This window comes from Aquila chrysaetos, chromosome Z (genome assembly GCF_900496995.4).
Source record: "Aquila chrysaetos chrysaetos chromosome Z, bAquChr1.4, whole genome shotgun sequence".
Lineage (NCBI taxonomy): Eukaryota > Metazoa > Chordata > Aves > Accipitriformes > Accipitridae > Aquila > Aquila chrysaetos.
In genome coordinates this window covers 64,270,803-64,291,162 of record NC_044030.1, presented here as the reverse complement: position 1 = coordinate 64,291,162, position 20,360 = coordinate 64,270,803, and the positions used below count along the sequence as shown (strand labels likewise).

Genomic DNA, 20,360 nt, shown 5'->3' with positions numbered 1-20,360 from the left:
AGAATCCGGAAGTGTCCCACTTTGTGGGTTGGGGGTTTTCTCCTTGGTTTTGGTTTTTAAATAAATAGTTAAGCCACACAAAGGAAGGGATAGGGATGTCTTTGGTAAAAAGGAACTGACCAAACATGACCACTTCCGAAGTTCTGCTCTCAGGTACATGGTGTGAGAGTTTAGTTAGTGCACTTATAGCCATGCTAAACAGTGTTACCCGAACAGATGCCAAGTGCATATCCTTGCAGGGCAAACATGTATTTACACATAGACTGTGGGGACAATGATTCAGACCTGCTTTAGACCTGTTTGTGAGACAGCACATTCACATTGAATCACACTCAACGTGAGAGCAGTGTAATGGCTTCACTTCTGTTTATGTCAAATGAGTATGGTACATGACACAGGGGGAGTAAGTGTAGAAGACATTGCTCTGTCATCCTGCAACCAGTAACCACACCGGGGGAAGCCGTTGATACTCTAGGAAGAAACTGGCTTCCTGAAGACCTGTTGGGACTTTAATGCATTACAGTCTTGTCTAATTCCTTCCAGTGTCCTTCATGCTACAATTTTACGGTTTCTAAGAGACATTTAGAAGAGACCACAGCATTTCTTTATTGTGCAACAACTACATTTAATCAGCATTAATGATTTTCATGCCCAGTTAGAATATAGCTACAGATTATCACCAAATTTAAACTAACCAGAGCTTGTGAATCAATAAACTGTTTTATCTCTTCCATTTTTTCCACAAGTTTTATTTGTCTCAAAACATAAGAAGGAGCTGTTGTGCATATGCTGAAATTATCTTCTAGTGCAAAATATCACAACTGTTTCTAAACAGCTTTTGCAGTAAGATTAAGCTATGCTATAGGTCCTTGCCAAATTTCATTCTTGAACAAATGAGCTGCTGTGCTTTTAATTATCTTTTCAATATATAGCATACAGCTATCTTTAAAAATAAAACTAAATAGATGTAACCAAGCAGACACCTAATCCTAAAGGCAAACAGCATTACTGTACAACACTGAGTATCCTGGAAAGAAAGTTGTTTGACAAAATTATTATCAGTAAATGGTTTGGTCTATTAAGCAGTTTCTACATTTGCCATTTCTCATGTGAACACTTCAACCCGAATTTTAGTATAATAGACTTAAATATATAGCAACATTTAGTATGTAATATAAATATCTATGGCAAAGTTAGTGTCACCTCAAGATTATTCTGTAACTATTACCTTAAGAATGCTTCCCAGTTCTACTCTGAGCACTACTCACCACATCTGACATTTACACCCCCAAAACTGCTTTGATAGTATCTTTTTACTTACAATGTCTGATCTGCTTTGTGTAGTTTAAACACCACTGTTCCTCAGTCAAATCAGGCCTCCTCTAGGTCAAAGTGTGTATTTTCCACAACTGATTTCAGAGGGAACAAGAAACCATAACAAAAAAACCAAAACCAAATATCCTGTCTGATAAGACAGGACCCTAATCCTAGGTCAGAATTTTATACACATTTGGTCAACAGCATTTATTATAGATCACAAAGACTTTTCTATCTATGCAAAACACATGTTCATCTTAGTGATTAATAACTTACTCAGGTGGGCAAGGCTCAGTGTTGCAGGCTCTTTGGTTTTCTGGAGGCTTACTGTCAGGGTCACAGTAATTGTTTTGTACAATGGAGTTGTCATCCAGCCTTTTACACACCACCTCTTGTCTCTGCACACCTTGGGATGAAAGGAAACACCATTAATTAATCATTCTTGCTCTTCCACTTGTTGAGCAAAAGTGTATTTCACCTATTGATTATTAATCCTACCATCCCACTTTAATTGGCTGAATGTTGCAGGGGTGTGAATTCCAATTGACTGAATGCCCCCTGACCATAATAAATCTCTCATTTTCCTTCAATTTTAGGCCACCCCACTGAGAGAGGATTTTAAATTGCTGTTGTTTTCTAAAACAAAGGGAATATATTTATAGATTTACTAACAGATTGTTTTTATTTGTATATTGCACAAAATCCATTTTCTCTCTACCCTCCTCTCATAGTAAAAGACACATTTCCAAAGAAAACATCACCAAATAGAATGTGGCCACACTTCAATGCAGAATTATTTGTTTATGTGCTCTGGTTTAAAATAAACCAGCAATACTGGGAAACAGTGTTGCATTTTTATACGTGTTATCCTATAAACATTTTCTTCATTAAAATAATAAAAGTATTATTCATTCTGAAAGATGCAGTTTGTCTCTGTGAATGCTCATTTTGTCTGGCACTCCCAGCTTCTCTTTCACTGTTAACCATCAACAGGGCAGTTTAGAATTGATTATTATTCCCAAAACATAATGATGTATCACTGCCAAGGCAACATTATAAGGTAGCATATTAAGCAGATTTTCTGATTTTTAAAAAACAGGATCAAAAGAAAGGCATCAAAGAACCACTGATATGACAACAGTGCAGCTCAGAGTATTGCTGTAAAAAGTGGTACGCATGGCCTCCTCCTCTCTTTTTAGAACAAGCTGTATGATGTTTGCTAGCATAAAGACCGTGGATCTGCAATTCATATGCAGTTCTTATTGAACAGCAGTACTCATAATACTGAAATAATAGGATTATTTGTATGGTAAAATTTGCAAAAAAGCCCTGAACCTTTCTTAAAAACAGAAGCAATTATTTAACTTTCTCCAAAATGTGAAATGCATACAATTAAATAGGGATTAAAACATCCTGGCTTCAAATATCTGCCAACTTTACAGCCCTCTCTCCATTTTAAGACGAGCTTTTTATAGGAGGTAGACATGCAGTAATAAAATTAATTACATAAATCTGTTTTTCAGGCACTAAACATCCCAGTAAAAACATGGGATTTCTTTCATCAAATATTTGTAGTCCTTTTGCTCATTTCAAACAAGCTAAACAACTTACCTTGTAATTGCTGATTTTGTTAAAAATGGACAAGAATCAAATTTCCTACTTTGGCTCATAAAATGTGATCCACATAGAATTCAGGTATTTAATTCCAGCAGTGAGTCAAGTCTAGCCTTAAGATGCCTGAAATTTGGCCCCCAAAGCATCCTGCTTGGCTATGAACAGAAGCCTCCCAGTCTACAGACATGTGAAATGTCTTCATGAAGTTATGTGCAAACGACATGGGGAAAATGGTAACCTCCTTTTTCATGAGTCTTGAGGATGGCATGCACTTCCCCATGAAGCTGCAGATGCAGGAGTAGCTATGATCCTTTCTCACTCTGAGGGGATTCCTAATTCCCATGAGAACACTGTAACTTCTGTGATTTAGTGGTTACTTTAGCTAAGGTGGCAAGACTGTGGTTTCTAGTCTGTAGATTATTTCTAGTTTTTATTCAATTATGGTCTGATGTAAAATGTCTAAACCACCTTGAAAGCAAGGATGAAAATCCATACCTGCCTGTGCTAGATGAATGTCTTATTTTCTGGTTACAGATTACACCTCTTTCTTGTCTTCCTGCCATGAGCCCCATGAATCTTGCATCCCTGGCTGCACTGTGGCCCAGAACGCTTATTAAAAATTTTTTCCCCTTCCCTACCCTCTTAGACTCCTGAACTTTCTAGAGCACACAGTTAAGAGTACTCTTCTGGTTATGTACTCCCAGCTGAAACCTCTTCACTCTGTAATAGGGAATTGCTATTTAATAGGTAACTGTCATGGCATCCTGCAAAATATGGGTATTATCCCTCATGTAAAAATAGAGCCTTGTTAATTCAAATACTATTGGGAAAACCCAGCAGTCTGGATCCTAAGCACATAAATATGTTCCATGTGTCCTCAACTCTAATGTTCTTGTTCCCGACAAACAGGAGAGTAGTTAGATTCATCACTCGACATACCGTTTCTTACAGGATGCCTGTTTAGCAGGTGAGAACTTTGATTCAGCCCTCAAAATCACCTGCATCTTCACCTCACCTCAAAATCATTAACCATGTTGAGACCAACTATGCCTAATGCTGGAGTCTTCACTCTACTGCAATATCTAAATCCAGAATCTGGAGTTTTGCTGCTGGGATCTTCTTTTTGATTACAACTACACATAACCTTCACAAAGTAGGCACTTTAAATCAGGTTGGAAATCATTTCACATGTCTGACATCTCAGGTTATCCATAAATATCACAATCATTTTAAAGTGAGCTTTGTTTATGAAAAAGATAATGAATAATATGAGATACATGTCTTACAGCCAAGTAAACCAATCAGTGTCTTCCATTTGCTCTTCATTCTACACGTACCTGGATGCCACATTAGACAACAGCAGGTACTACTTAACAGCTCAGAAGGCTGCCAGACTGTTTTCCAAGTGTATCCTACACACACAAATCCACATGAACAAGCTAAAAAGAAAACACCATTTTTGAACAGTATTCAACCTCTATTTTTCTGCTAATTTTCAAGTTATGTGCTTTACATGTTGGAAAAAAAATCATTTATCTAGATAGTTAGGTCCAGTTGGAATTGAGATACAACTCGAATCAGTAGCATGGGGGATCCTCAAGGGCCTGAAGTACGTCTCCACAGCTATCAGTTGACTGTGTTAACATACAGATATTCTCTTTCAGATATTCATCCATCAGGTATGAAAGATTTGAGAGCTTCACATAAAGATGTTCCATTTATAGCATTCTCAGCACCTAATATTTCAATTACATTAAATTATATAAAGCTGATATTCAGTGAGATCTTGCACTATAAGGGCAATTGAATAACCTTGGAACACAGGAACTTGGAACACACAGCTAGAAGCAACACCCTTCTATTGCTGGGAACCACTCTATGTAACCCCTTTCATAAATTGATCAAGCTCCATTTCAAGCCCAGGTACATTTTTCTTCTCTGAACTTCACACCTGTGACCACTATAAGCATTCCAATTTCCATTCTAGATGCATTAATTGCCAATTTAATTTTTTAAAGTCAAAATGGTCTTTCAGTTTAAGTAACTTTATTGTATTAATCAAGTCAACTCTTGCAGTCTCTGTGTTAGATACACAATTCCTTTGGTCAACCTTACAACCCTTCTGTGCATCTGCTCACACCTGAGTTTATTACAACCACAATACAAACTGTGCCCAGTACTCCAGAGGGATCTTACTAGTGCCTTATTCAGTGTCATTAATACTTTTAAACACATACATCCTAAAATCGAATCTGCCTTTATCAGGACTACAGCATAGCCCAGTCTTCTCCATATGTCTGCTAGTGCTGCACTGTCAGCAAATTTTAACAGAGCTTTCTACTTTTTATGCTATCAGAACAAGAAAACTGGAGTCTCGTGAGTCATGTGAAAGGTCTTTAAGAAGCCCACTAGGCTGACTGCCTTTTGGCGTAATAATTTACATTTTAAGCATGCCTCTTGTCTACTAATCTTTTCTAATTCTTTTTTAGGTGTGACAACAAAAGCCTTAAGAAAGTCTAGATCAATGAATCTACTACATTTCTTGATCTAGAAAATTAGTTATATTTTGAAGTACATCTGGCTAGTCAGACATGACCTAACATATTACACTTTGGCCCATTTGCCACTTATTTCTAGATCTTTATCCTTTTTCTTCAAAATTTCCAATCACTTAGTAATTCAATGTTGTTACATATTTCATTCTATACGTATATACATATATACACGCAGCCAGAGTGAGAGATTATTTTCTTCAGTTCTCTACTCCTTTAGTACTATTTTAGTAGAGAAAAGATGTATCAATTGCAGCATGAAAGAGAGAGCAAAACGTTTACCAGATTAGGCTCTCCTTTATAATCTCATCCTTTGCTTTTTGACATTATGTGGAAGATGTAAATATTTGAGAAGCCATGACAAGATGATTCACTTTAGATTGTATGATTTATGCAAACAATGCCAACAGATGAGAATAATTAAAATCCAGTCTGACAACCTGAGTAGGAGTGTTTCTTTTGCAATTTTCTACTCAAATTCACTGTGATGAGAAATAGTATTTAAAAGGTCTAGCCAAATAGCAATGCTAGTAACATGGCACTGCTGGTTGACATAGTATTTATGTTCAGCTCTGACTGATGAATAGTCATTTACCCTTTCTATCACAAGCTGCCTTAATTCTCTTGGTGGCTGATAAAACAGGCTAAATGTTGCTTCATAATGGTATTTCCCTCAAACGTAATTGCTTAAAAATAATAATTTATGCACAGTTTATAATTAAGCATTTTAATGATACATACCATTCTTGCAAATATATTTATGGGATAGCATACGTATTAATGTTATGTCTTCACTGAATTTCCTACTAGCATCAGACACATTTCCTTGTAGACTTTGGCTAAAAATTGGCAGCCTCAGTAAATTCATTTCTGAGGAGCTATGTAATAAGAAAGTATTCTGAAGTACTATGAATACAAAGTATCACTGTGCTCAGTTTAAAAAAAAAAAAAATTAAGTCAGATGTGTTATTTATTGAACATTGGTCAGGTAGCATATCACCCGTAAGACAGTATTCACCACTATTCACTCATACAGTGAAGAATCTTTAATCCATGCCAGGAGATACATTAATCCAGTTTTAAAATGTTCTGCAGCATCTTACCACACAGTATGTAAACTTTACATCATTGCTGTCTAATTACAATGTCATTTAAAATAAAATCTCAGAAACAAAATTCAGATTCTAACTTTAAAACAAGAAAAAGAAATAGAAAAATCTAGAAGTGCAGTTTTTACCCAGACAATAGCTACAACTTGGTTAAGCCCTGTGGGCCTTGAAAAAATCTTTTTAAATTATCAACTCTTCCCTGAGTATATGGTCTCTCTTAAAATAATCTAAAAAGCACAGCTAAACAAGTTCATTTAAACTCTTGGGGGAATAATTACAAGCAGTTAAACAGAAACACTCTGCTTTCAAATCTACAGATTTATAGTTTATAATAAAAGACATAAAATGTCCTCATGACTGGTCAATGCAATTCTAACAGAAAACAAAACTCCAGCGGTTTAGTGACCATAATCTCCAGAGAACTGAGATGTTTTGCAGATTTCAATTCACAAATAGTCTGCATGACTTACAGCAGCCAAATTTTAAATTACATGGAGCACATTTTATTCTTAAATTAAAACTGCAGGCATGTAAATGCTATATCTATTTTTAAAAGCAATCCCAAAAACTGCAGTTTGCGATTGCAACAGTTAATTATAAAGATGCCAGTACCAATACATAGTGAATCCTGCATCGCTGAAACTAGTGCATGCTGGTTAAACCAGACATACTTTCTGAGCTCACTCATCATATCACAAGATGTTTATCAGAGAGCCAAACTTAACATTTTCCTTGACGAGGACAAGTATGTTTCATTTGTCTAAAGACAGTTTCATAATTCATCTGATGGCATGAAAGAAAAACATAGTAGGCACCACTCTGTGAGAGTGACCAGCAGCAAATAAAACTGGACAGCAATCAATTTACTTATAATATTATACTGACTGACTATTTAATAAAAAAAACATTAATATCTAAGACATTTAACTCATCTGGAGATGAACTCTCACAGAATGAATGAAATCAAAACCAATACTTAGGATACCTCATGAATTCCACATAATAAATGCTGTCATTTATTGTCATTTAATGCTAGAATTTATTGAGAATGGAAGAAATTTTAGAAAGGGGTGTATGCACTTATTGTAGTTCATTTTTAAATATATATAAAAGTAAAAATGCACAGAAGAATTTTTGTTCCCTTTGTTGGATTTTTTTAAACAATAACACCAGTAGTTCAATTCCTTACTAAGAGTACTTACGGATCTGGACAAAGTCATACACTTGCCCTTGGAAAGCTACAAGATAACATACAAGGAAAGACAGGCATGAGAGTAAATAAACTACAATTCTGTGATCTGTAAGTGATATATTTCACCCCTTCCTATTTTAGCACTTTCTTCTTCTCTTTCTAGCTCTCATTTTCTTATTTCCTATTTCTACGTATTCTAGTTTTCCCTTTCTCAGACTTTCTCATTAAATGATAAAGTAATCAGGTCCTTAAAGAAAATCTTCTGTTGTCATCAATTTTTTCTGAATTCCATCAAACTGTTCATCCATCCATCCCTTCCGAATGCCCTGTGTTCTCTCCTCTCCCACTCTTCTCTGTACAGATAAACTTGCACTGTACATTCTGGTATTCGCTGGCATTGTTTTCCTGTAGTCTTGTGGAAGTCTGCCACCAGCTATAAAGACCTATATAAGATAGTAACAAACTTTCCTTCTGAAAACTCTTGACTGAGAGTGGAACAGTTATCAGTGAACTTTCAGGAAAAAAGGGAATTAATATGGACAATACATGCAGATCAGTTTTACATAATGTTGCCAGAGAGGAAGAACTAGCTCAGATACTATAAATTCGTATTTTAAAGAAAAGTTTTTCAATATAGAAAATACTGGTTCTAGTGTAAAAAAGAAAAGCTGCAATTCTGGATTTCCAAGCCTAAGAACAGATACTAAGAGATATTAAAAATGAATGAAATTATATTCTCCACCTACAAATGAGTACATGAATCCAAGAAAATACAAAAGTTGTCTGTTACCAGGCAAGGTTTTTAACTACCTGGTAAATGTGAAGAACCTATTTTTAGAAAAACTTCAGAAAATACCAAAATAGACCTCAGACTTCGGAGACTTATTGCTGCTTGGTCCACTATACAGAACATGATAGCCACTGGCAGAGAAACTATGGAATATTTTGTTCTTCTTTAACATGAGTGACACTACTAAATACACAGTTTACAATCTCTCATGAAAGAAAGACTAAATTCCTTCTGCTTTTTAGAGGTAATCTAAACATGTAATTGTTTGTTTCACAAACTTGAATTTATCTCCTAGATCACTCTATGAAGAATACAGTGGGAGAGGAGGTATAATGTCTACTGTGGAAAGAGTCCATTGATTTCAGGTGCCTGGCTGAGTTTTCAAAATGCTTTGCTTTACACACACTTCATGCAATGATGAAATTCATTGCATGCTTCAGAGGTCAGACATTCCAGAGAGGTACCTATATGACAAACTGATAATTAGCAAGTAAGACTGTAATTTATGCTTTGAGTTGCTCACTATCACATGAGAACCACACAAGGGAGGCAGGAAAGGATTCCAGAGCTCTGGCACCACATTGAGCTGTCATAAGCAGGGAACCCTCCTCCTCCTTCCTACCATTCCATTTACCATGCTCTTCCTATTCTGCAAAACTGAGACAGGGCCTAGAACAGAGGTCCTGTTCGAAAAGTTAAAGCGCTTTTACTGTTCAGATGTGACTCACCAGCACAGCAAAGATGAACATAATATAGAAGTCCAGCGGAAAAGACAGCACGTTACCATCTAATTAAAAATTGTACATTGCTCCTAGCTTGCTCTTGCTCCTTGGCTCCTGACTGCTCTAGTTATCCTTCTCCAAGATGACGGCTACAAGCAGCTCTAGGAATGACTGAATGCAGTGGATTCCTCTCAAAATACTATGACGAACTGACTGCACAAATATCGGACACTTCTGCTACATATGATACTCCAAAACTATTTAAACTCTGCACTGCCAAAATGCTACTCTAGCCTTCGTGCTCTACTTCACGACATTCAACACATATCCTCAAGTTCACAATACAGAAACATCATGTTGGTAGGCAGTAAAGCAGTTCTCACTTTTTATTTTTTTTTATCCTTTGAATTAAAAAACAAGCATCAAGTAATAACTATGTCTTAAGAGTCACAGACTTGGTCAAATGGTATGTAATGCAGATACAGTCAGTCTGATTTAGAGAGAACTAGACTTAAATAGTGTGGAATGGACATGAGCTAGCCTGTGACACAGCCTCAGAGAATGGTCCCTGCTCAAATGGTCCCTGTTTCACAGAACAGCCACAACTACAGAAAACAATTTAAGATTTCATAGTCATCCTTAATTCTGTCATTTCTTGGCTTCTAAATACTTGCAAATTTGATGTTCTTTTAAGACAGCTTTTTAAGTGTTACATACACCTAGACAAAAAGATGTAACATTAAAATACAGGCATGTTTAGAGATGGACAGAAGTTAAACGTGTTGATGAGAACCTAGATTTGCCTGCAGTTTTGATATAAAGCCTATGCTTTGATATGAAAGTATATCCGGCTCTCCATTGTCTAGAGCCTTCCTGGATCAAGATGGAATAGCATATGATCAAACCTTGATCAGTCCATGCATTACAGGGGAGCTACACCAACTACAATAAGAGGCAGGAAAATCTTGATGCCTTTAACTTGTTCACAGTCTGTCCCAAAGTCACCATATAATTTTTTTAACCTCATAAATAAAAAATAATTTCCATACTAATATTCCTCACACATGCTTATTGTCCTTTTTTTACTTTCAGTGACAAATTCTTTAACTGTTTAGTATTTTGTTATCCTTCGATGTAGAGCAAAATGTCTCTTCTAAAGACAGAGTTCAAGTAAATAGAACTTCAATAACAGACTTCATAATGAGGCCTATAGAAATAAATAAAGCCATGCAGTGGTTTCATTTCTAAGTTTTCTCAACACTTCATATTTATACTAGCCTAGTTACAGTCTCTGTCTCTACAACCTTTGTCTCCCTGTTCTTTTTCCCTGACTCAGCTCCTTTTTAGAACTGTGTCTTCTTTTGGCATATGGTGAAAGGTGTTTCATAAACTGGGGGGAATAGGAGGTACTCATATGGAGAAAGCAGATACAGTTTTTAACATGAATTATAGCTACAATGGGGTATTTATTCCCTGAGCACAGAGCTCAGTGAAAATAAGTGACCAAAGTATATCCTCATACTAAGCTGAAAGAAAGAAAAGTGCTTTAGCCACCATAAGTTACCGAAGAAAATCCTTCCCTCCAAAAAAAAGTTTCAAATGAATACATGTAGGCAGTTTTCAGGGATCCACAAATCTTCCCTTAGAAGTTAATTAATAAGTCAAAATGTTTTAATCTAGACAAGTGCCTACTCCTTCAGAGCCAATTATTTCTTCCACTGTATATTGCTGAATCTGTGACATGACAATGACCTGCATGACAGAAGATCCATGGCTAAAATCTTGTCTCTACCTAAATCAATGGGAGTGTTCCCATAACTTCAAAAAGATCATTAACTCATTGCCATCATAACAATAGGATTTGGCAGTACCTGAAAGGTTCTGATACTTGGAACTGTCTTTTGCTATAAGCTAGGCACTTCCCCTCTTTATACTTCTTTAAAATGTTCCTTTTCTTACCAGACTCACCACTATTAAAATAGTAGTTAAAAAAGCAATCTGTCACCCAGGAATCCAACAAACGAACAATAAAAATACTTGAGAAAGTTGGCACCTTCCTCTATTTTGTTTCAAGACTTCCTCTATTTAGCAGCACAGAAGAGAATTTGTGCTGTCCTTTGTGTATTAACTCACGATGGTTCTAAACATGAATACCTCCAGTGGCCAGAAAAAAAAAGACAAATATTTGGTCCAAATGTTCTTTAAAAAAATATGGTATGGGCAGTGCACAGTGTAGCAGAAAACTGAAATTCTGAGGTGGGATTTAAAGTGCTCTCCCGTAACTTCTGAAACAGAGGTATGTTGGGGAGATGATGCATTCAGTCTCCAGAGAGAAGAAAGATACTGTTCACACAGCACTTCTACTCACCAGTCCTTGCAGCAGCAACGGTGTTGGCTTTGAAGGAAGCCAACTGTCCTGCTCTCCCAGCCAGAGGTAAAGAATTGCATTGGTGGCCACTAGAGGGAGGATTAGGAATATAGTAAATTGTGGGCAAAAGGCACCCATGATGAATCACATGGGACAACCTACAAATCCCCCACCGCTGCCAAAGGGCAACAATTCTCGGATACTGCTATGGGCTGGTAAGTATAATCCAGTTGTTATCATCTGCTACAGAGGAGCTGCCAGTATGCATCCTGAACTTTGGTGGCTGGAGGATAGGAGGGCTGACTAGGATCACGTGAAGCATACCTACAAACACACAAAGACACATCCCTTTATTTACAGTTGCTTTATTCGCCTTCTGGTTTTTAATCTCCTTACTTAAAACTTCTGATGTCCTTTATCAAGAAAGCTCCTGTGAAAAGCAAACATATCAGCTTCACGAGAATCTCAGAAGCATCAGCAGAGACACACACCCTGTGCCAAGATACACTGTATTTAACAAAACCATCTGAACATATTAAGTGTACTTGAAAACAACAAAATCCATTGTGATAAAATAAATGTTCTTTCACTAAATTAAGGTTTGAGGCATGTCTGAAAGAAATGTTTTCGATTAGTTACCTAGATAATTATGTAGTTAAGTGTATCTTGCAATTCAGTTTACCCTGTAGCTTGACTGCCTGGTGTCTTACCTCCAGCACAAGTGGCAGAACATTCTGACCAAGGCAGATGATTCCATGCAAAGCCAACTTCATTGTCTCCACTGCCAGTGCGAGAGATGGGAACATTGAATTTATACCTTATACCCAAATTTTGTTCCTGTAGCAGAATCTGTAGTTGAAAACAACTGGTTATACCATTAAAACAAGCAAGCAGAGGGCAACTACAGTGACATTTAATCTAGGTATGTGTTCTGTCCTGTGGAAGGGAAAAAATAATTAAGGAAGCCTTAGTAGTTCTTTTAGGTATTCCCAAAAGAGTCTGGACTGACTTTTAAAACATACACAAATGAGAAGTATTATTGTCTAAGGTCAGCTTTGTCTTTTTTTCCCCCTTAACACAACTTTGTAACTTCTGTCAGTTCTTTATTCTTGACATAATTGTTCTAAAAAGCCAGTTTTAATAAAACTAATGTCTTAATGGACATAACTTGACAGCTGAATAATTATGTGAGGTCGAAGTTGGTTAAGGACATTACTGTGCAAACATGCAGCAGTCCTCACTGAAATCTTGTGAGGAGCTACCCACATAGCAGTTACAAACCTAGCTCTGCCCTTGTTTGCACTCCTAGTGACTATAATAATAGTAATAATAGTAACAGCAACAGACTGTTGCTGAGGTAATTGTTCTCCCCTAATGCAATATCCAAGAGCGTTAGCTTGGTGGAATCACACCTGTGATTCCTTTAAAGGAATATCAAAACTCTCACTGCAGCTGTTTCACTGCAGGGGATATAGTTGGAAGTACAGCAATCACTGTGAGTTTTTGTCTACCCTCACTGTTGAACTCCACTTCCACATACCACCAGCCCAACACTAGCCCTTGACTTTTTATCAAACTTCTCCTTTCTGTTGCTAATACCATATATCATGTTAGATGCAGCAATCCGACCCATCTTAGAGCTAATTCTCATCCCCTTCTACCCTCTGTGATACTTTGCAGAGGCATATCTGCCTATCTCCATCGGACAAAAGAGCACAGAATTTTCAGTAAGAAAGTCAGTGGCACTGACTGGATGAGAAAAGGCACCATAATCATTGTGTAACTCATTCTGTATGGACTTTCTAGCTTATCCATACCTAAAGAAGAAAAAACAGGGTTTAGGTGCTTGAAAATGCTGCCTAAAACGTCAATATCCAGGCAACAATCATTCTATACATAAAAATATCTCTTCCGGATCAAGCAATCCCTGAACTGCAAATTTTGCACCTGACAGAATATACTGGGCAAGTGTCACCTTGTTCTTATACTCCTCCTCAACACAGCAGCGCAACAGTAAGCTCACTATGGCCCTCTGTCAGACACAGGGTATCGGGATCCTGGTCACATCTTCTGTTACATTCTCACATTTTGTACAATCTGTTCAGAGCAATGTACGTCACAGCAACATACTTTAACATGGGTTAAGTTATGATCCTCTTGCTGTGGTAAGAGTATACCTCACACTCCAGCCAGGCTTAAAACCACTGACATCTACAGAACTGTCAGGAACTGTCATGCTATATATCTCAAGACTTCCATGTATCAGCAGTATGCAAAGATACAATATATGCCCCATTTAGAATTTCGGCTACCATTATTCTGAACGACATTTAACAGAGATGACGCATTTTGTGTGAGATTTCCTGGGGCTCTTCTGACTTTATCCCTTTTCATCACAATGTTTGGCAGTCAGTTTCGAAAGGCAAGAAAGCTGTGTTAAAATGCAAATGCAAAGTCCCAGCTAGGCAAGCTGTATACTCTTTGAAAACACAAGCTATTTTGATTTCATTCATGGCCTTGTCTTTTCTCAGAACACAAATACATATTTAAAATTTCAGAAATATATTAATTATAACTTTACCATGACTATGAGATTTTCTGCAGTAGGGCCTAGTGCTTCCAAAGACTCTGGTTCATCTGTTGGCCTCTTGTAATGGAAAGCTGTTCCAGCAACATCAAACTTTCTTGGCCAGTCAATAGTCCAGGCACCATTAATATAGTAGTCATCTTCTTCAGATTTTAAAGCTTAAAAAAAAATACAAGCCACCTAAAAATTGGAAGCAGCATTTATAATGGAGAAGCCATTACAAATTAATCTACTAATCTGTTAGAAGCATGTGAGCTTCAGCTCAGTATCACCATTTTTTCAAGCAATATAAAGCCTTTTCTTTAGCCCTGGTCAAAATATCCCTCATGCATTTGACAATACTGCCTCTACCATAATCCTCAATGTGCAGATATACTTTGCAGATTTCAACGTGCAGATGCTACATGGAACAACCAGAATGCCTCATACAACTTGCAATATCTCTTCAACTTTAAAACTGAGCCCATGTGCAATGTATGCTGGTCTACGTAAGATATATGTAGGTCTCAAATGTATAATCAATTATCAATCTAATCTTTAGATTAAGAAATTGGGGCATGGGATAAGTATCTCAGATAATGTGCAGAGGAAAAAAAAAGAAGGAATATTGAGTCTGGCGTACAGTGCCAATCAGTTCTGGCTTTGTTGCCTTTGTCCACTGTTTTGTTTTTTTTTTCCTTCTGGAAGCATAAATCCAAGACATTTCTACTACAAACCCAAATCCTAGCTACTTAATCTGATATTTTATTATTTCTAATTTACAGCCATAAACCATAAAAGTACTGCAGATAAAACATAAATTTCTCAGCTAACCAACCAATTAGGCTGGACAAGCATATATTATTCAGGGATTTATTTTTGATATTTTATCAATAATATTAGATTAAGTTTTTAAATATGAAACTGACTTTGTATCTTAAGGTGAATATTCTGTTAATTAGATATTGACTTCTTGACTTAAGGTGAAGATCACCAAGTTATTCAGCATTCATATTTACTTTAAATTAAACAAGTTCGTAAAGGCAAAATGATGGTTGGAAATACATGATCAAAGAGCCATGTCATTTTTTGTTGAGACAAATAACTGACTTTACTAGACAAGGAACAAACTCACATCACAATCATAAGGAAAGACAACTTATGATCAAGTTTTATTCTCAACTACATCTGTGTGGACAGATGTTTTACCTTAAACAGTTAGGGAAAATGTCTCAATGATGCTCAAATTTTCTAAAACAGATCAGAGAGCATTCATATGAGCAGGAGACAGTTAGAGAGGCAGTAATGTTCTGTTGGTGACAGCCATATTCAGCAGGGATTAGTAACCATTTCCATCATCACCATAAGGTCTGAAAAGGAATGTCTTTCCATAGCATAAATCTTATTCCATTGGATTTACTTTGGAAACACTCATGTGCTTTAAGTGAAGAAACTAGTTCTGACACATTCACTTATCTGGAATTCTCAAAGTAATTCAGATTCCTTATTGTCCATATAGGTTTTGTAGTACAAGGAGATGATAAAAAAAGTAAGTATAGAACAAGACAAATTGCAAGCAGTACTGTACTAAAAGAAAGGAACAGTACTCTTTTCTATTTTACATGGGTATATGAAGTAACTATGTTACAGCTGAATGTGAGTATTTTGTTTTATCAGTGGTCCTATTTCCACATAGCCAAAATTTCTATCCATCTTGCTTTTACAAAATCTAGCTTAATTAAAAGAAGGTCGCAGGGTCTCCTAAAGCTACCACGATGTATTAAAGTCTCTCTTACTGTGCCACTCAATCCCAAACATTTTCTTATTAGTATGTCTAGTATCTACTAAGAGCAAATAATGAAGTGAATTCTTTATATTATTTGAGACATATGAACAACAAGACACAGAAATGAGCCCAAGAGAACATTCTCATACATGTTTATGTAATTAAAAATTCTGAAATTATATGCTATCAATTGTATGTATGGTATGTACACTTAAAACTAATGTATATTCAGAAGCAAAGCAGTTAATTGTTTACCTTTCTGACTACCAAAGAAAAATGCACTTGCATTCTGTAAATAGATTTACCTAATGTCAGTTGTTATGCATAGGTGAAGGCCGCACGGTTGTGTATAGCATTCCAATGACATAATTACATGACAATGAAGATGCAGTGGCATAATGCTATCAGCACATGAGACAGTAGGAAAAAATTCATGTCCTAATCAACTCATTTATGAGAACTTGAGAATGCAGGAAGCCCACAGAAAATTAGCACACAACACCTTGTTGCATAAGGGGAATATAAGGGAAGATGTCACCCTGGATCAAGCCATTTAAGGGAAGGTAACAGCATTACTAAACACACATCTTTTCAGCAGCTCTGAAAACAAGCAATTTTGTGGTTATTAGGTTATTTGTCGTACAGATCAGTTTAAAATACTGAATTATTTATGCAGCTGCAGAAACATGCTTTTGCTGTCACAACACTATGTGATGTGATCAGCCAGAGACAGGGGGAGGGAGGACAGGTGCTGATTGAGCTAACTGAATTGCCAAATGTCTAACTGCACCCTGAATTTGAGGCCATTGCTTGCAAAAGAACTGGATCTTAGTATAAGGAACCATGGGATGTTTGTTGCAAGTTAGGTTGAAAGCCTGCTAACTGAAATGAAGAAAGAAGAAACTTTGAAGCCAGTGTGACAACTACAGAGGAAGAGGGGTTTATTTCTTCCTTTTTTTGTATACTTCCAAATGGAGAAATTGATTTCTTAGACTGTGGTATTTGGCAGCAGTGCACATAAAACAAAGTACAGTAATATATGTAAGTGGTTATTTTCAGATCAATCAGTTCTCTAAGCTGGCTCATGGTGTGGCCACACAAACAGCTGTCCTGGAACAACAGAGGGAACTCCATAAAGACAGGAAAGGAGCTGTGAAGTTGACACTGCCGCTAAAGAAATATCCATAAAACAATACCCTTGAGGTATGTATTTTAACATAATAAACTCATTTTTAACTACCATTGTGCTTGTACAGTTCTTTTAAGGGAGCTGACAAATTAGAAGCCTTCCTTTCCCCAGAAACTGGTGATCCTAAAATAGTGATCTGGTTCACACTCACAGAACAAAACATCCCATCACAAAATAAAATGGCCCCTGCGACTTAGTAAGATTATCTTTCATTAGGATATAATGGCACCTTTGAAAGTTGGAAACACAAGAAACTAGTGAAGGAGAGGAATCCTCCATTTGTGTAGCGAGAGCTTCTATGGCATGAAGCAAGGTAGTGAGGAGACAGCCTGAAACTCAGGAAACCCCTTGAAACTGTGACAAGCACATAAAAAGTGTTTATGTACCACTTCACATTTTTAGATCTGTGGCCAGATTAAATACCAATGAAGTTGTCTGTATTTTTTATTTAAGCCAAAAAATTTACATTTTTCATTCATTTTAAACAGATGGTGCCAACCTAAATGCTTTTCCAGATCACCTTCTTCTGCTTATGAAATTGAGGAATAACAAACTTAATTGTAGTAGCTAAGAGTTATCTTCTCTGTTCTGGTTTTCAGTTGCCCATGGAATAGTTCTTAGCAGAAAATGACCATGATAGGATGCATTGTATGCTTCTCTCCCACCACCTCTGTTTGAAATGTCATTATAAGATATATGAGCAACCTTACCTGCAGTACATTTTTACAAGGGGGAGGGGCCATGGGGAGTGTGATGCTTTAAGAATAATAAGCACTCTACTGCTGGAGTAGTGGTGTTATTATTGCTGCAGAATGGAGGGAGATTGATTATCTACTGAATTACAGAAGGGTAGGGGCAGGCAAAAAGAAAAGTACGCAGCCAACAGTAAAAGGTACCATTATTATCAATATAATCAATTTAGAAATTAATGCACCTAGAAGGATAATTGCCTTTCTAACTCACACTCACAGGCATCATAATCCTTTCCAACATGTTAGTGTTGTACATATCAACTACATGAAATATAGACTGACAAGGTAGCCTCATCAGCTGCTTTTTAGCCTGAACAGGTAATAGCTTTTCGTTGTGTTAATCTGTTAGTTTGCTGTACAACTAATCAGCTCTCTAATCTATTTTTGACTAAGAAATTAGTGTTCTTGCACTACTGTGAACTGACTGCTATGCAAATCAGGGTACAGAGACTTTCAGAAATGCATGCTGTTTGACGAAGCTGGACTTGTATGTATCAGTATTAAAAGAACAGAAGGCAAATTTAACACAGTCTTTAAAGAAAGGAATAATAATCTGGGAATTTGAATTTAATTCTGTGCTTTACAACAGGCTTCCTGAATGATCTCAATTAAGCACCCAGTTTTTCTGCACCTCATCTTCCTTATCTATAAAACAGGGATGCCATCTAGTCCCTACAACACAGCAACACAGAAACACTGTGGAATGAATACATTAAATTGCCTTAAGATTAAGGAGACAGTACTGTTAGCATTTAAGTAACTATGGCTGTTGATTATAATCATTCCAAGAATAAAATTGTGTTTTAAAACAGTATAATACCCTGAGATCAGAGACTTCCCAGATGGAAGACACTACCTCAGTGTGGGACAGTAGATCATTTGAGTGTTCCTCACCCACTTCAGCTCAAGTCTGACACTGTAACTATAGTGAAGTTGACCTGATTTTGCACTGAGTGGACAAGGAGGAATCACATGATACATTTCATTAGCTCCATTCAAGAGCATACATCCTAACCAGCTGCTGCAACTGTCTGATCACAACCTAATATTAACAGCTAACAATTCCCTCTGCTGCTATGTGTATGGTTTGGCCAAACGAGAAAATGTACCTTCAAATCACAACATAAACTCTGACTTATAACAGTCTGCTATTTAAACCATGCTCTCACCAATGTAGTTCTTTGACATTGCCACTTCTCTTATTTCAATGTGCACAGAACCTCTTGGAATTTGAATCACTTCCATATAGCCTATAAGACAAAGGTAAATTTTATTTGTTGTTGCTTACGTTAATCAATATTAGTCATGAAACTAACCATTAATAATTTACTACTAAAAATTAGTATGAGATAGGGGATTCAAATGTACTTGAACATTTTCTTTCATATGATGTAAAGAAAAACTCTTTCATATTTCATACAAAAATTTGAAAGTGCTAATAAAGTCTTTTCAACAGTGTATCACAAGTAATAATGTATAAAATGACCTCAGGATCATAGGATAATTCAGGTTGGAAAGGACCTCAGATAGTCATTTAGTCCAACTTCCTGCTACAAGCAGGGTCAGCTAGGAGATCAGACCAAGTTACTCAGTGCTTTATCCTGCTGGGTCATGAAAAACTCCAAAGATGGAAACTCTACAACCTTTATGGGCAACCTGATCCACTGCTGGACCATGCTCCTAGAGAAAAAGTTTTTCCCTCCATTTGGTCAGCACCTGTCTTGTTTCAATTTATAGTCCCTGTCTCTTCTCCCACCACATACCGACCACTGTGAAGAGCCTGGCTCTAGCTTCTCCATAACCTCCTCATACATATTGGAAGGCTGATACTAGGTCCCCACAAACCTCCTCTTCTCCAGGCTAAATAAGTGCAGTTCTCATCCTCTCGTCACAGAAAGGGAAGCACTCCAGACCCCAATAATCTTAGTGGTCCCTCACTGAACTGAACTCATCCCAGTGCATCAATCCGTTTCCTGTATTCAGGAGCCCAAAACTGGTAAGACTAAGACTGCAGCACTAATACTGTCTTTTTTGAGCTAAGCTTTAAACTAATTGTCCATATACATTTCCTGAGTTCTTAATAAGATTAACTTAGGAGACATTTCTGGATTCCTTCTATTCTAAAATTTCATGTATGACTAAATATCAGATTCTACCATACACATTAAAATAATATACAACATTACTCTTACTATACCAGCATAACTGAATAATAATTTAAAAAAAACAACCCGCTTTTTAGGTGCAGTAAAGACCATGAGAATTAAGTATCCAGTAATGAAACATATTGTGTATTAGTTTAGATTTATGTCAAATACCACAAAAAAGAAACGAGACAAAAGGAGCCAAAGTGACTGACCAGCAGCAATGCTATGCTGGAAATCAATGCAGCACTGTTATCTG

General features: G+C 36.7%; 1 protein-coding gene across 2 annotated transcripts in view; it reads right to left on the bottom strand.

The window, feature by feature from the left end:
- LOC115337100 (A disintegrin and metalloproteinase with thrombospondin motifs 6-like) overlaps window positions 1–20,360 on the bottom strand; it is a 44,166-nt gene that overhangs the window by 19,848 nt on the left and 3,958 nt on the right. Inside the window, exons 4-7 of one of the 2 annotated variants that reach the window (XM_030005136.2) lie at window positions 19,127–19,207; window positions 14,246–14,409; window positions 12,375–12,513; window positions 1,594–1,723 (exon numbers count right to left, since the gene is read on the bottom strand). In XM_030005136.2, coding sequence (XP_029860996.1) covers window positions 1,594–1,723; window positions 12,375–12,513; window positions 14,246–14,409; window positions 19,127–19,207 — 514 coding nt within the window. The remainder of the gene's footprint in view (window positions 1–1,593; window positions 1,724–12,374; window positions 12,514–14,245; window positions 14,410–19,126; window positions 19,208–20,360) is intronic. The other variant, XM_030005137.2, reaches the window with a different exon arrangement.